At 37.2% G+C, this 17,271-nt stretch overlaps 1 protein-coding gene and 1 non-coding gene across 11 annotated transcripts in view; both read left to right on the top strand.

The window, feature by feature from the left end:
* Positions 1-17,271, top strand: part of IFNE (interferon epsilon) — a 121,554-nt gene that overhangs the window by 32,860 nt on the left and 71,423 nt on the right. Inside the window, exon 2 of one of the 10 annotated variants that reach the window (XM_033237483.1) lies at positions 14,963-15,154. The exons of the other annotated variants lie outside the window; for them this stretch is intronic. Coding sequence (XP_033093374.1) covers positions 14,963-15,027 — 65 coding nt within the window. The 3' untranslated portion in view covers positions 15,028-15,154. Of the gene's footprint in view, positions 1-14,962; positions 15,155-17,271 lie in introns of those variants that run through there. 10 annotated transcript variants of the gene reach the window in all.
* LOC117099495 lies at positions 22-97 on the top strand. The gene has a single exon (XR_004443832.1). It is a non-coding gene; the product is annotated as a small nucleolar RNA SNORD55/SNORD39 (small nucleolar RNA).

The raw sequence follows: 17,271 nt of genomic DNA, 5'->3' as shown, positions 1-17,271 counted from the left end.
GGCAGAAACCAAGTTCTTTGAAACTATTGAGAACAAAAATGCAGCATACCACTTGAGTGTGCAGTGGGGAAGCCAACCTTGGAGAGCTGAGCATGTGAGAAAAAAAAAAAAGAAGCAACATACCAGAATCTCTGGGACACAGCTAAGGCAGTGTTAAGCAGGAAATTTATAGCACTAAATGCTCACATCAAAAGTTAGAAGTACCTCAATTTAACAACCTGACATCACAACCAAAAAGACTAGAGAACCAATAGCACACAAACCCCAAAGTTAGCAAACGACAAGAAATACTGAAAATCAGAGCTGAACTGAGATTGAGATATGAAAAAACATTCAAAAGATCAATGAATTTAGGAGTAGGTTTTTGAAAAAAATTACTAAAACAGGCAGACTGCTAGCTAGACTAATAAAGAAGAAAAACTAGAAGATCCAAATAAACAGAAATGACAAAGAGGATATTACTGCTGACCCTATAGAAATACAGATAACCATCAGAGAAGATTATGAACACTTCTATGCACATAAACTAGAAAATCTCAAAGAAATGGATAAATTCCTGGAGACATACATCCTCCCAAGATTGAGCCAAGAAGAAATTGAATCCCAGAACAGAACAATAATGAGCTCCAAAATTGAATCAGTAATAAGTAGCCTACCAACCAAACAGAACTAGAGCCAAATTCTACCATATGTACAAAGAAGAGCTAGTACCATTCCTATGGAAACTATTCCAAAAATTGAGGAGGGACTCCTGCCTAACTCATCCCATGAGGCGAGCATCATTCTGATAACAAAACCTGGCAGAGACATGACAACAACAACAAAAAAACTTCAAGCCAATATCCTTGATGAATATCAATGCAAAAATCCTCAACAAAATACTGGTAAACCAAATCTAGCAGCACATCAAAAAGCTTATCCACCACAGTCAAGTAGGCTTTATCCCTGGTATAAAAGTTGGTTCAACAAACCCAAATCAATAAATGTGATTCATCACATAAGCAGAACAAAAGACAAAAACCATATGATTATCTCAATAGATACAGAAAAGGCTTTTGATAACATTCAAAACCCCTTCATGTTAAAATATCTCAATAAACTAGGTATCGAAGGAACACACCTCAAAATAATGGGAGCTATCTATAGCAAACCCACAGCCAACATCATACTAAATGGGCAAAAGCTGGAAGCATCTCTCTTGAAAACGGACACAAGACAAGGATGCCCTCTCTCACACCTCCTATTCAACTTAGTATTGGAAGTCCTTTTCTGAGCGATAAGCAAAAGAAATAAATAAAGGGCATCCAAATAGGAAGAGAGGAAGTCAAACTATTTCTGTTTGTAGACAACATGATCCTAAATCTAGAAAACCTCATATTCTTGGTCCAAAAGCTCCATCAGCTGATAAACAACTTCAGAGTCTGAGGATAAAATATCAAGGTACAAAAATCACTAGCATTACTTTAGAACAACATTAACTAAACTAGAATTACTTTCCACCAATGTGGCCAAGAGCCAAATCAAGAGCACAGTCCCATTCACAATTGCCACAAAAGAATAAAGTACCTAGGAATACAGCGAACCAGGGTGGTGAAAGCTCTCTATAAGGAGGACTACAAAACACTTTTCAAATAAATCAGAGATAACACAAACAAATGGAAAAATATTCCATGTTAATGGATAGGAAGAATCAATACTGTTAAAATGGCCCTACTGCTCAAAGCAATTTATAGATTCAATGCTATTCCTATCAAACTACCAATGACATTCTTCACAGAACTAGAAAAAAAACGATTTAAAAATTCATATGGAACCAAAAAAGAGCCCAAAACACGAGAAAATCCTGAACGAAAAGAACAAAGCTGAGAGCATCGTGTTACCTGACTTCAAACCATACTCTAAGGCTATAATAACCAAAACAGCATGGTGTTGGTACAAAAACAGACACATAAACCATTGGAACAGAATGTAGAGCCCAGAAATAAGGCCTTGCACCTACAACTATCTGACCTTTGACGATGTTGACAAGAATAAACAATGGGGAAAGGACTCCATATTCAATAAATGGTGCTGGGATAACTGGCTAGCCATATGCAGAAGACTGAAACTGGACCTCTTCCTTATACAGTATACAAAAATCACCTAAAGATGGATTAAAGACTAAATGTAAAACCCAACACTATAAAAACCCAGTAAGACAACCTAAGCAATACCATTCTGGACATAGGAGCAGGCAAAGATTTTATGACAAAGACACCAAAAGCAATTTCAACAAAAGCAAAAATTGACAAATGGAATCTAATTAAGCTAAAGAGTGTCTATGCAGCAAAAGAAACTGTCAACAGAATAAACAGACAACCTACAGAATGGGAGAAAAATTTTGCAAATTATGCTTCTGAGAAAGGTGTAATATCCAGTGTCTATAAGGAACTTAAACCAATTTAGAAGAAAAAAACAACCCCATTAAAAAGTGGGTAAAGGACAAAAAGGAATGAGTTCCTGTCCTTTGCAGGGACATGGATGGAGCTGGAAGCCATTATCTTCAGCAAACTAACGCAGGAACAGAAAACCAAACACCACATGATCTTATAAGGAGGAGCTGAACAAAGAGAACACATGAAAACGGAGGGGAACAACACACACTGGGGCCTGTCAAGGTGAGGGCAGGAGGAGGGAACCATCAGGAAAAATAGCTAATGCATACTGAGCTTAATACTTAGAAGATGGGTTGATAGGTGCAGCAAACCACCACGGTACACATTTATGTAACCTGTGCATCCTGCACATGTGCCCTGTAACTTAAAAAAAAAAAGTAGGTAAAGGATGTGAACAGACACTTTTCAAAAGGAGACATATATGCAGCCAACAGGCATATGAAAAAAAGCTGAACATCATTGATCATTAGAGAAATACGAATCAAAACAATGAGATACTGTCTCACACCAGTCAGAATGACTTTTATTAAAAATTCAAGCAATAACAGATGCTGGCAAGGTTGTGGAGAGAAAGGAATGCTTATTCATTGTTGGTAGGAATGTAAATTTGTTCAACCATTGTAGAAGACAGATACCTCAAAAACCTAAAAACAGAAATACCATTCGACCCAGCAATACCATTACTAGGATATAAATCATTCTGTCATAAAGGAATAGAAATCATGCTGTTATAAAAGAATAAAAATCATTCTGTCATAAAGACACATGCCCGTGTATGTTCATTGTGGCACTATTCACAATAGCAAAGACATGGAATTGACCAAAATGTACATCAATGATAGACTGGATAAAGAAAATGTGATACAGATACATTCTGGAATACTATGTAGCCATAAAAAAGAACATGTAGGAACACGGATGGAGCTGGAGGCCATTTATCCTTAGGAAACTGACACAGGAACAGAAAACCAAATACCAGGTGTTTTCACTTACAAGTGGGAACTAAATGATGAGAACACATGGACACGTCAAAGGGAACAACAGACACTGGGGCTTACGAGAGGGTGAAGGTTGGGAGGAGGGAGAAGATCAGGAAAAATAACTAATGGGCACTAGGCTTAATACTTTGGTGACTAAATAATATGTACAACAAACCCCCATGACACAAGTTTACCAATATAACAAACCTGCACATATACTCCTGAGCTTAAAATAAATGTTAAAAAAAACCTTAGTGAGAGAAAAGTAATCGCCAGAGTCACCCCAGCCTTCAGCTGACACCACTGTATGATCAGTCAGTAGCCATCAAAATCAAGGTAAGACCCTCCACCAATAAAAAGGTTACAACTTGCTGGAGGCTCAGCTGATCATTAGCATTTTTTAGCAATATTTAAAAAATAAGATATGTACTTTTATTTAGACATAATGCTAGTACACAGTTTATAGACTACAGTGTAATTTAACTTCTATATGCACTGGAAAGCAAATTTGACTTGCTTTATTGTGATATTGACTTTATTATGGTGGTCTGGAACAGACCCACAATATCTCCAAGGTATGCCTGTAGGAGCTTCTCTAGACCTTTGATGTTTGGCTGGATATTTTAAAAATAAACGCACACCCCATTCTTGAATCCAGAAGTTTTTCAGTCACAGTGTCAATATCTGTTGGTCATGAGCATGCCCATTCAGCATTTATTGGGCTTAACGTATGTGCAGGTTCTTCGGTGGGCCTTGGGATAAAAAGTGTGCGAAGACATGGTCCATGCCCACAAAGAGCTCAAAAGCTAGTGGGGGAGGTATGTGTACAATGAGAACAGGGACTACATCAAGGTGGTGGAAGTGGAGAGACACAGGCAAAGAAGGGGGCACTACCTAACCATTGTCTTAAAGGATTAATTCTGGTTTGCCAGGTAGACCAAGTGGCATGTTCAGGGAGTGTTACAGAGTTAGGGAACAACACTTGCAAAGGGCTCAAGACTTAGCATCTAAGGGAATGCCACTTGTGGGTGATGGAAATGTCTGGAAGCCCTTGACTTTTGGATTACTTGGGAAGTTCCTCTGAAATGTGTGCATTATGCCTGACTTTGGTCTTAGTTGGGTCACGGGCAACCATATATGCCTGATAATTATATGCCTGACCATTATATGCCTGATAATATAAATGTTTTGTATTTTATGTGTTTCGACAGTATTCTGAAGCTTATAGACAAACTGGAAAATGGAGTCATTTATAGTTTTATTGTGAATCAACATGGTGAATCATTTTTGTTTGTTTTTTGTTTTTGTTTTTTTTTTTGAGCTCAGAATGCTTCCTTTTGGAATTATGAAGCAGAATGACCATTTAGAGGAATATTTCAGGGGCAGAAGAAATGGCAGGAACAAAGTGGGAATGGCATGCCAGAGGTAGTGAGGAAATGATTCCGGCCCCAAAGAGAAGCCCTGTTGGTCTGTAGAAAATAAGGGTGGTAATGTTGGAAGTTAGTCTGGGGGCATAGATAGAATGCAGACTCTGAGGGAAGACATGCTGAATTCAGATTCTAACATTAACTAGTACTGTGATTGTGAATAATCATTTAACCTTTCTGAGGTTTAGTTTTCTCAACTATATAGTATAAAATGGAAAAAAAATTCTTCAATAACATTTCAATTTGGAGTTAGGATTTAATAAAAGAATAGATATACAGCTCTTAATATATTCTAAATACATCTCACCTTTGGTTCAAACTTTGGAGGTTATAGAATATGAATTTGCTGTGTAAGTCAACCATTACAAATATTTTATTTTTTAAAGATATGCACATGTCACAGTCCACTTGTGCTGCTATAACAAAATACCACAGACTAGGTAATTTATAAAGAAGAGAAACTTATTTTTCACAGTTCTGGAGGCAGGGAGATCAAGGCACTGGCAGGTTTGGTGTTTGCTGAGGGCCAGCTCTCCACTTCCAAGATGGTGCCTTTTTGCTGCCGCCTGCTGAGAGGATGGACACTGTATAGGCACATGGCCAGAAGGTGGAAGGGCAAGAGAGTGCTCCCTTCAACCTCCAGCCCTTTTATAAGGATGCGAATCTCATCCATGAGGGTGGAATCCTCATGACTTAATCACCTTTCAGAGGCCACACCTCTTAATACTGTTGCCTCGGGGATTGTCTCAACATAAATTTTGGAGGGGCACCATTTTTCAAACTAAAGCAGCACTGTACTAAATCTTTATGGGTGGTGACTATACAGTCATGAAAAAGTCCTTTTGAAATGTCTTTTTTTGATGAAAAAGTGCTTGCCTGGGCCTTAGGAAGCACCATATAAATACTGGTAAGTCACCGAGCTCCTCCTCTGAGTCATAATGGTCCCAAATTCTCTACATTTCTACACATGAAAATGTTGTTCATCCGCTTTCAGAATACTTTGGTTTCTTTCCAGAAGTGTTGATGGGTTTGCATGGATCTATCCCTAGTCTTTCACCACCCTTGTTCCTTTAATGTCAACAGCATACATTTTTTAGGTGACTGACTAGGATTTGAGTGGCAGTCCATGGCCATGAAATCCAGAGAAAGTAGAATGGCTTATACGTAAAGAAAGAAATGGCTCTAGTAGAAAATAAACATTTGAATTAACTAATGTGATAAGGTACATATTCTAAAGTCTAGTTCAATTTTTAGATTCATGGAAAATTCGTGAAGCAGGAAAGAATATATCCTCAGTCTCTAAAGCTGATTTTAAATTAGGCATGTATACTCTTTCCTTCTTAAGCTTAGTTTCCTTAGAAGGTTCAATATAGTTCAAGAAGTTTTCACAGTGGGGCTGTATTTTGCCACGTAACAAAGGTTCAGTGCAGCCTTCCTTCAGGTCACTTCAGCCACATAAGGCTAATGAACTTTTCTAGTGCAACAGGGTATGATTTAGTGTTCAAGGAACATCATTCTTCAAATAAATTGATGTCACAGATTCTTTGAATAGATGTTCCCAATGGTGGCCTTAGACTAGGATTAACTCAGAGTCTCTCTAAGTCTGCATTTTTAAAGTATCTGTTGTGTTTTAGAGTTCCCTATCAGTGAAACTCACCACTGCTCATGTAGGAGCATAGAGCAGAAAACTGTTTTTTATTTTCTTGGTTCTTCCATTTTCTTAGGCCCTCCAGCCTCAAGCAAATTTTCTCATCTGCTTTCCAAATATATCTTGACCCAAATATATATTGAATCTGTATGCTTTTTTTTTCTAATCCAAGGTTACACCATCTCTGCACAGACAGCCTTGTTGGCTCCTAGATGGTTTCTGGTTTCTGTGCATCCATTCTGGCCCCTTCTGTCCGTTTACCCCTATAGAGTAGCCAAAGTAATCTTGTCAAACACAAATCTTGTTGTTTGACTTCCTTACAGCCCTTTAGTGGTTTCCCATCCATCTTAATAAGATAACCCAAATTCATAGTACTTTCTCATTTAACCAATACTGACTGATCTCTCTGTAAGTCTCTTTCATCACAGTGTATTCTGGGCATGCAGAGATCAAGTAAGACTTTCCTCCTACTCTTAAGGAACCTATAGTCTAGCAAAACAATTAATCAGTGTTTGCTCATTTGTCTGTAAATGTTCATTGAAATCCTATCATTTACCAGCACAGTACACAATAAGGAGTTGGTGACTTGTTGTGCATATAATGAAATGGGTGACTTGAATACACATGGCCTATTTGCTGTTCTAGTGACAGTTTTGACCTAGTTAGCCTAAATCCAAAGTACGTGATTTTAATTATTATACTTACATCAGTTATTTTCTACAATAATACTGCATAGCAAACAACCAAAAAACCTCAAATAAGTTCAGCAGTGTTTACTGCTTACACATCTAGGGTGGGTCACCTAAGCAGCTCTATTAATTTTGGTTGGCGTTGCTCACATGTTAGGGTTGGGTTGCTTTTGGCTAATCTAGATGGGCTTTGGCTGGGGGGATAACTAGGGAGACTTGGCCATGTTCTTTGTGCCTTATTCTTCAGTAGAGTAGTCTGGGTATGCTCTCATATTGATGACAAAGGATCAAGAGAGAGCAGGCAGGCCCAGTCTCATCAGTGCTTTTTAAGCTCTGTTTGCATCATATCTTGCTCACATCACAAGCTGACCAAGACAAATTATACAGCTAACTCCAGAGTCGGAATATGTACTGCAAAGTCACATGGCCAGGATTTGGATCCAGGGAGAATTCAGCCATCATTGTAATCCATCATGATGCTGTATTTGTTCTTATTATAGCTTGTGTATAACTTGATCATAGGATTTACCAAATTATGTGGAAATACATACTGTCAATTCCCACTTGGAAACCCATTATAGGTAAAGGCCCTGTCTTCAACATGTTGCCTGGCATATAATAGAAGACCAACAAATGTTAAATTAATGGAATTATTAGTAGGTTGATGACTTTGGGATGTTTACTCTAGATAATTAAACTTTCTCAGCCTCAGCTTAGTCATTTATAAATAGCGATAATCATATCTACCATTTTTTGAGGATTAAGTATGGGAAAAATGTAAAAGTATATACTGCTTACTCAAAAAAGATAGTTAATTCTCCCCTCCTCCCCCACCTTCCGTTTTCAGTGGGTTTTTATGAATTTTGAAAAACAGGAAATATTTTAATTTTGGCCCATTTTAAGCAAGAGGTTATAGAATAGAGAGCTCTCAATATCTTCCATATTTTCTACTGATTACTACTTTAGTATAATACTCGTCTCCTAAAAATTGGGATCTCTTTGGATGCTTAAGCTTACTAACAATTTGCAGTTTGTCTTGAATCCTTATAATGAAGGGGTAGATTTCCTCTTCCTCATTCCTATAGACAATATGTGAAGAGGAAAAGGGAATTTGGAAGCATAGTGGAGTGGAATTTGGGGAAATGGGGCATTTTGTGAGAGGAGAAACCTGGTGTAGGTATGTGGTGTGTCTGTATATTGGGGGATGTGGGGAGGTGGATAGGCAGAGGGAAGAGAGTGTGAGGTCTTCCAGCAGGCAAGACAGGGCTGTGGGGCAGAGAATAAAACCGAACTGTTTTTTGTCAGTTTTTCTCTACTTTCTAGTTGCCCTGGGGATCATTTCTGATACCTGATACAGATATTCAGTTGTATTTTATTAGTATTCCTAAATTTAAAAGAGTTATATTCTATATTTGGTGGTGTTTTTCCATAAAAAAGATTATATAAAAATTAAAATTACATATGCTATAAATGTATATACACACACGTATACATATACAGGCTTGCTAATGTCAAGACACTTTAAAAATCTTTGATTTTATAAATTCCTTTTCTTAGCCATTCCTATAAGTTGCCTTTTTTTACTCTAAAAATATCTGTAATTATTTCAGTATTTCTCTTCAATAATACTATAGATGATTGTTTAAGCACAAATAAATAAATAATATTTTTATAGTAATTGTTTTTTCCCTCAGTGATACATTTTTGTACAATATGGATGGTGACCAAGTGTACAATGAATGGCATTAAGACATGGAGCTCTCCATAGGTTTTGAGTCCCTCCAGTGGCCATAATGTTGTCTTTACCAATTTATAAGAGATTGTATTTATTCATTCATTTGAATATATATATATTTATTTTGAGTGTGTATATATATAATTGTACTCCTTTCTTCCTTGCAAACCACGCCCCACCGATGTAGGGCAGAGACACATATGGCTTCTATCAATTTAGGGAGTAGCTTTGAGCACATCCTATTAAATTGTCTATTCCCAAAGGCAATACCAACACATTCAGTGAATGTTATTTTTTTCCACAGTTATATTTTTGATTGGACCACAAAGTTTTTCATAATACTGTACTTGAAAAATTGGACATTCTAACTTTTTATACATAATCACCCCCTACCCCAACCCCTTTTTAGAAAATGCTTTTTTAAAAATGAGGCGTTACGTAGATTGTATTTCAGCTCTGAAAAGACACAGTGAGTGTTAGTTACATCATTTTTTTCAGTTACTGTAATTGAATTCTTATTCTTTGTGTCTGTGTATTAATTGGGGTTGGTATAGCTAACTCCCCCCCTGCCCATCACATGTCTGGAACATGCTAGATTTGCTGCCAGAATAGTTTTATATTAGTTATTTAGAAGGAAAGTCAGATTATGAAATTTAAATGAATTTAAAGTTAGAATAATTTGAAGAATCCTAAACTTTGAACTTTATTTTGTTAGTTACAATACTAAAAGTTTGAAGTGTAAAAGAAAATTTCTTCTTTTAGGAAAAAATGTATAAATGGGCCCTGCATTCTCTCCAGGACATTTTTTGTCAGCATTTTTCAAGGTTTAACCTTAACTGCTAAGGGCTATTTTTATATATATATTGATTTTGTCTGTGTGTGTGTGTGTGTGTGTGTGTGTGTGTGTGTATACCTGATTTGTTTTCCCGTTGTAACAATTCCTGGTTAGGTTAGATTTTTGCAAGAAATTTGTTTGAGGTACATGTGGTGAGGGTGCGGGTTTTACCAGTGAGCTGGTGAAAGCCATGATTCACAGAATACATTAGAGAAATTAAAGAAAACACCTGAGTTTCAACAGCAACAGCTTCTTCAAAAGAGTACAGTTTTTTTCTAGACTTTTCAATTATACATTGAGAAATTATTTGATAACGTAAAAGGTAAGTTTTCTTACTCCTTTTAAATATTCAGGTAGCTGCTACATCTGATTGGTAAATCAGATAGTTGCTATTATTCAATTTTCTTTGCAAAGTGAATCTGAATTTTTTTTTGAGACAAAGCCTTGCCCATGCTGGAGTACAGTACTACAGCCTCAAACCCCTGTGCTCAAGCAGTCCTCCTGTCTCAGCCTCCCAAGTAACTAGGACTACAGGTACATGCCACCACACCTGGCTAATTTATTTTTATTTTTAGTAGAGATGGATTCATGCTATGTTTGTCAGGCTGGTCTTGAACTCCTGGCCTCAAGTGATCCTCCCACCTTGGCCTTCAGAAGTGCTGAGATGTATTCAAGAGCATGCCTGGCCTTGAATCTGAAATTTTTATGTGCCAAATGGAACTGAAAAAAGTCACAAGAAATTATTGTTTTCAAATATGTACCATATACCTTCTAAAATGATGCAGTCTGCTACATCTGATTGGTAAATTAGTACCTGCCTCTCAACTATGAATATCAGATATTAGTAATATTTGTTAAAAATAATGAGTTTATTGGAGATGCTTTATTCAGTTAAATCTTCTTAATTCAGTATTTTATTACCTAATGTGTTTTGCATTTGCCATTAATTTTGATTCAATGCTCTGTACTTAATGATCCCCAAATTCCTAAATACCCTTACATTAATAGATCATGCAGTTAAGTTGAATTGTATCCTAGGAAGTCATTAGTCCCTTTTCCACCAGTTACCTGGCCCCAGGACAAGATATTACAGGCTCTTGTGCAATAGAACACTCGTAAGTTCCTGCCCTCACAAGAAACAGACACCACATACTGTATATGTGTGAGTGACTGCGTATGTGTATACCCAGTACCAGGCTTAGGTAATGCTGGAGTTTTGTTTCTGGCAAAGGCAATTTATATTAGAATCATATTTAAAAGAGTATGCTTCTTCCTTATCTATACCTTGGTAGGACTATATAATGAAATGTTTTACTTTTATAGGTTGACCTTACACTCTATTTTGGGTAAATAATATGTATTACTTACTAGTTTTTTAATAGAGACATATAAAGAGGGAAGCAAACATCATTTATAATCCTGTCCAATTATTTTTATTTAAAATAATAAATTGCTCATTTATCCTTTAAGAAAAAAATGTGTATGTATACCCTCCAGGTATATGTCTATGTATACATTTTCACTTGCACAAAAGTTATACATAATGTCATTATTCTTACACCTTAATGTTTTGTAAGAACTACCAAATACTCTGTTGTATAACTATATTATTTATTTAGCCTGTACCAATCATATTGACGAGTGTTCAAGTTGTCTCCAATCTTTTACTATTAAAAACAATGTTGCAGTGAACATCCTTGGACACAGAACTTAGTGGTACTTTTGCAAATGTACTTGTAGAATAAGTTTCTAGCTGGGAATTTTTGGCTCAAAAGAGCATTATTTTTGGTAGGGCATGGTGACTCATGCCTGTAATGTAAACACTTTGGGAGGTGGAGGCAGGAGTATGGCTTGAGTTAAGGGTTTGAGACCAACCTGGGCAACATAGTGAGACCTTGTCTCTACTAAAAATACACACACACACACACACACACACACACACACACAAAATTAGGAGTGCTGGCACACACCTGTAGTCCCAGTTGCTTGGGAGGCTAGCGTGGGAGGATTACCTGAGCCTGGGAGATTGAGGCTGCAGTGAGCTATGGTCGCACCACTGCACTCTATCCTGGATGACAGAGCAAGACTGTCTCAAAAATCCAAAAATAACATTATTTTTAAGAGCACATAAAGCACTGAACTAACTACACACTGCTGAGCCACAGTTTGTTATTGTTTAAATACATCTGAGTGGCAGAAATTGACCAAGTAAAGTTATTAGAGTGAAAATAAAATTGTACTGAGAGTCACTGGGATATTTTGTGGACTATAAATATGGTGGTAATAGCCTATAATTAGCTGTCATCAACTTTAGACATTATTGACTTAATAAAATTTTTGTCACCATTTCCTCCCTGTCATTTCACAAGTAGTCCATAAACATTCTTGGGGTTCATTTTAGATCAAAGATCATTAAAAAATGGAACTACCCGCAAACTTCCTGTGCCTAACTACATCTTCGAAAGTGGACACTCCAAGGAAGACTATGTTGTTATGATCAGAAATAAGTTTGCGCTTTCAATTAATGAGTGTGTTTTCCCTCCCTCAGGTGAAAGGAAAAATTTTGGAAAGGTAAAACACTGAAGAGGCATAGTGTTCTCCTGTAACTTGGAACTGGAGAGGAGGCAAGATGCTGGCATAGCTGTTGAACTGGGAACCTGCTATGCCAACATATTGCCATCTTTCCTGTCTGACAGCAGCCATGGCCACCTTCATGCCAGTCCTTCGTGTATTGCTGTGTATGTGCGCCCTTCCTTGGAGGTGGATTTCCATGCCATGGCCTTTCTCACCTCCCTGACTTCCTGTCCTGCTGTGCAGTGTGTCCTACCATGAATTCACTCCATGCTAGCCACATTGGCCTGTATGTGTATTCCTTGGACACACACACTTAGAATGTTCTTGCCTATTAGCTTGCCTACCTTTCTCTCATCATTTGGGCCTCAGCGAGGACATCATCTCCTCAGAGAAGCCTTCTGTAACTATGCTATCTAAAATACTCCAGCACTCCAGTCACCCTTTATCCCATTACTCTGTTTTTTCAGAAACATTGGTGCTTCCTGAAACATATTTGTTTACTTGCTTAGTGTCTTTTCTTCCGCACTACCATGTAAGCTTCTTGAGTGTTAGGGACCTTGTTAGGGATAACCACTGTATTCTTAGAGTGTGACACATAGTAGGTTCTCAATACATATTTTTGAAACTCTACCCTGATGCAAAAGATATCAAATAATTATAGCTTTTTCATTACAAATGTCTTTGGTGAAATCCCTGGCACAAAACTAATAATAAAGAAATAAACAGATGATGTTGAGTTCTGGGCCTGCAAACCTAACTCTTTAAAGCAGTCACAGTAAATGTGTCATTGGGTCCACAGACTCATGGAAGTCAGCCTATTTTATTGGGAAAAGCGTGAGCTTCAAAATAAAACTGATGGTCAAATCTCATTACTGGTGTGTTCTTAAGTCATTTAACCTCTGAGTGCCACAGTTTACACAAATATAAAATGAGAATAATAATACTGACTCCATAGGACCCTGAAGATAAGGAAATAAGGTATTTTTGTCAGGTGATTTTTATCACATGTCTAAAAATTTAGTGTCTCTAAGATTCTTGATATATGCATACTAGTAGACACTCAACAAATTTAATTGTTTCACTACTAAGAAAAAAGTTTTCTTTAGTTAGAGACAAGGGATTTTATGTGAAATGTGTGGAAATTCTATGCCAGAACTATAGTACATGTAGAATTCCTTGTAAAGACAGAAATCTTGAGAGACCGAGGAGTTAATTGTCAAGGATCTCAAATTCTTCTCCTGGTTAGTTCACATTCCTCATCTTCCTTTGTTTCTGGAGTTACTCATTGTCTGTAGATCTCTTTTAAAAGTGGTTTCTACACATTCACTTTAAAGAGTAAGAATGTTCAATAAATGCAATTGTATTTTAATGTTTAATAAATACTAATGTTTAGTAAATACTATTTGATGTGTCATGTTTTTAAGCATTGAAATTTTAATAAAAAGCGTTGCTTTTAATAAATAAAATTTCATGTTAATTTTAATGCTTTTCCAAGAAATAAAAGAGCAATCACTGTTCTTGATTGTCATTATTTATTATTACTCAGGGTATTAAAATGTACAGAAATATCACATTATACCTTGATTTCATGCCTCTTGGAGTATATTAAACTAAGTTGCTAATTTAACGAAAATGTGTAGCACAAAAGTGTGGCAGTTTAAATCTACAATTTTTATGAGCATCTGCTTGTATAAGGATAATTGGTTTAAATGCATCATTTAAAAGTCGGGCCGGGCGCGGTGGCTCAAGCCTGTAATCCCAGCACTTTGGGAGGCCGAGACGGGCGGATCACGAAGTCAGGAGATCGAGACCATCCTGGCTAACATGGTGAAACCCCGTCTCTACTAAAAAAAATACAAAAAACTAGCCGGGCGAGGTGGCAGGCGCCTGTAGTCCCAGCCACTCGGGAGGCTGAGGCAGGAGAATGGTGTAAACCCAGGAGGCGGAGCTTGCAGTGAGCTGAGGTCCGGCCACTGCACTCCAGCCTGGGCAACAGAGCGAGACTCCGTCTCAAAAAAAAATAAATAAATAAATAAATAAATAAATAAATAAATGCATCATTTAAAAGTCAATATGATAATTAAGTACCATAAGCAATATTAGGTACTTTCGTAATCAAAATTGTCTACAGATTTTTTGTTTCAATCTTGGTTGCTTGTATATTCACTGCCTTCTTTTGTTCTTTTAATTCTTGAGGTTACTAATTAGAAATGAATATATAAAATAATAGCCACTAACCCTAGAGGGTTAGAAAGATCACATTATATCTTTATTTCATGCCTCTTTTGAGTATATTAATCTCAACTGTTAATTTAACAAAAATGTGTAGCACAAAAATGAGGTAGTTTTAGTCTACAACTTTTATAAGCATCTCTATATAAGGATAATTCACTTAAAGACATCGTTGTACAAGCTGATCTTGCCTATGAAGACTTTTAAGAACTCACAAAACAGCTTTAATTGAAAATTGAGATTCACAGTGCCTTATTTATTCTTTATCTTAATAGGTAAAGATAATTTGTTATGGAGTCAGTTGGCCATGACATACAGTTTATTACAAGAACTGGTTTATTTTACCTATAACTTAGTCTTAAAAACTTGTTTCATAAGTTTATTTGGGCTTCTTTTTCCTTTTGCAGCGTTCCATTTACCCTCATCTACATCAGTTACAGAAATATCCAGTGCCCCCTTGACCTCAGTGTAGTTGATGAGCTGGGATTCCATGTGTGGAAATGAACATTGCTTGCCAAGCACCATCCTCCACATCTGAATGTGTTTTACTCTAATTGCTAAACACCTGAAGTTTCTTTTTGATTCCAAAGAACAATGTTTGCCGTGAGAAACTCAAACCCCTCAAACTTCAGACTTAGGAACATCAGTGTAAGAGAATAAAAAATTAGTATTCTAAAGTGTCCAGTAACTTCTCGAAGTCAGTGGTTTTTAAACTTCATTTTTTTTTTTTTTATTATACTTTGAGTTCTAGGGTACATGTGCGTAACGTTTATATCATGTATAACTCCCCAATGCAATCCCTCCCTCCTCCCCCCTCCCCCTGTAGGCCCCATGTGTGATGTTCCCCTTCCCGAGTCCAAGTGATCTCATTGTTCAGTTCCCACCTATGAGTGAAACATGCGGTGTTTGGTTTTCTGTTCTTGTGATAGTTTGCTAAGAATGATGGTTTCCAGCTGCATCCATGTCCCTACAAAGGACGCAAACTCATCCTTTTTATGGCTGCATAGTATTCCATGGTGTATATGTGCCACATTTTCTTAATCCAGTCTGTCACAGATGACATTTGGGTTGATTCCAAGTCTTTGTTATTGTGAATAGTGCCGCAATAAACATACGTGTGCATGTGTCTTTGTAGTAGAGTAATTTATAATCCTTTGGGTATATACCCAGTAGTGGGATGGCTGGGTCATATGGTACATCTAGTTCTAGATCCTTGAGGAATCGCCATACTGTTTTCCATAATGGTTGAACTAGTTTACAATCCCACCAACAGTGTAAAAGTGTTCCTATTTCTCCACATCCTCTCCAACATCTGTTGTTTCCTGACTTCTTAATGATTTTCGTTCTAACTGGTGTGAGATGGTATCTCATGTGGTTTTGATTTGCATTTCTCTGATGGCGAGTGATGATGAGCATTTTTTCATGTGTCTGTTGGCTGTATGGATGTCTTCTTTTGAGAAATGTCTGTTCATATCCTTTCCCCACTTTTTGATGGGGTTGTTTGTTTTTTTCTTGTATATTTGTTTGAGTTCTTTGTAGATTCTGGATATTAGCCCTTTGTCAGATGAGTAGGTTGCAAAAATTTTCTCCCTTCTGTAGGTTGCCTGTTCACTCTGATGGTAGTTTCTTTTGCTGTGCAAAAGCTCTTTAGTTTAATGAGATCCCATTTGTCAATTTGCTTGGCTTTTGCTGCCGTTGCTTTTGGTGTTTAGACATGAAGTCCTTGCCCATGCCTATGTCCTGAATGGTACTACCTAGATTTCTTCTAGGGTTTTTATGGTATTAGGTCTAACATTTAAGTCTCTAATCCATCTTGAATTAATTTTCGTATAAGGGTAAGGAAAGGATCCAGTTTCAGCTTTCTACTTATGGCTAGCCAATTTTCCCAGCACCATTTATTAAATAGGGAATCCTTTCCCCATTTCTTGTTTCTCTCAGGTTCGTCAAAGATCAGATGGCTGTCGTAGCTGTGGTATTATTTCTGAGGACTCTGTTCTGTTCCATTGGTCTATTTCTCTTTGTGTACCAGTACCATGCTGTTTTGGTTACTGTAGCCTTGTAGTATAGTTTGAAGTCAGGTAGCGTGACGCCTCCAGCTTTGTCCTTTTGACGTAGGATTGTCTTGGCAATGCGGGCTCTTTTTTGGTTCCATATGAACTTTAAAGCGTTTTTTCCAATTCTGTGAAGAAAGTCATTGTAGCTTGATGGGGATGGCATTGAATCTATAAATAACCATGGGCAGTATGGCCATTTTCACGATATTGATTCTTCCTATCCATGAGCATGGTATGTTCTTCCATTTGTTTGTGTCCTCTTTGATTTCACTGAGCAGTGGTTTGTAGTTCTCCTTGAAGAGGTCCTTTACATCCCTTGTAAGCTGGATTCCTAGGTATTTTATTTTCTTTGAAGCAATTGTGAATGGAAGTTCATTCCTGATTGGCTCTCTGCTTGTCTGTTACTGGTGTATAAGAATGCTTGTGATTTTTGCACATTAATTTTGTATCCTGAGACTTTGCTGAAGTTGCTTATCAGCTTAAGGAGATTTTGGGCTGAGACGATGGGGTTTTCTAAATATACAATCATGTCATCTGCAAACAGGGACAATTTGACTTCTTCTTTTCCTAACTGGATACCCTTGATTTCTTTCTCTTGCCTGATTGCCGTAGCCAGAACTTCCAAGACTATGTTGAATAGGAGTGGTGAGAGAGGGCATCCC

The sequence above is a fragment of the Trachypithecus francoisi genome, unplaced genomic scaffold (assembly GCF_009764315.1).
Source record: "Trachypithecus francoisi isolate TF-2019V2 unplaced genomic scaffold, Tfra_2.0 Lachesis_group16, whole genome shotgun sequence".
NCBI lineage: Eukaryota > Metazoa > Chordata > Mammalia > Primates > Cercopithecidae > Trachypithecus > Trachypithecus francoisi.
This window is presented reverse-complemented; position numbering and strand designations above follow the sequence as displayed.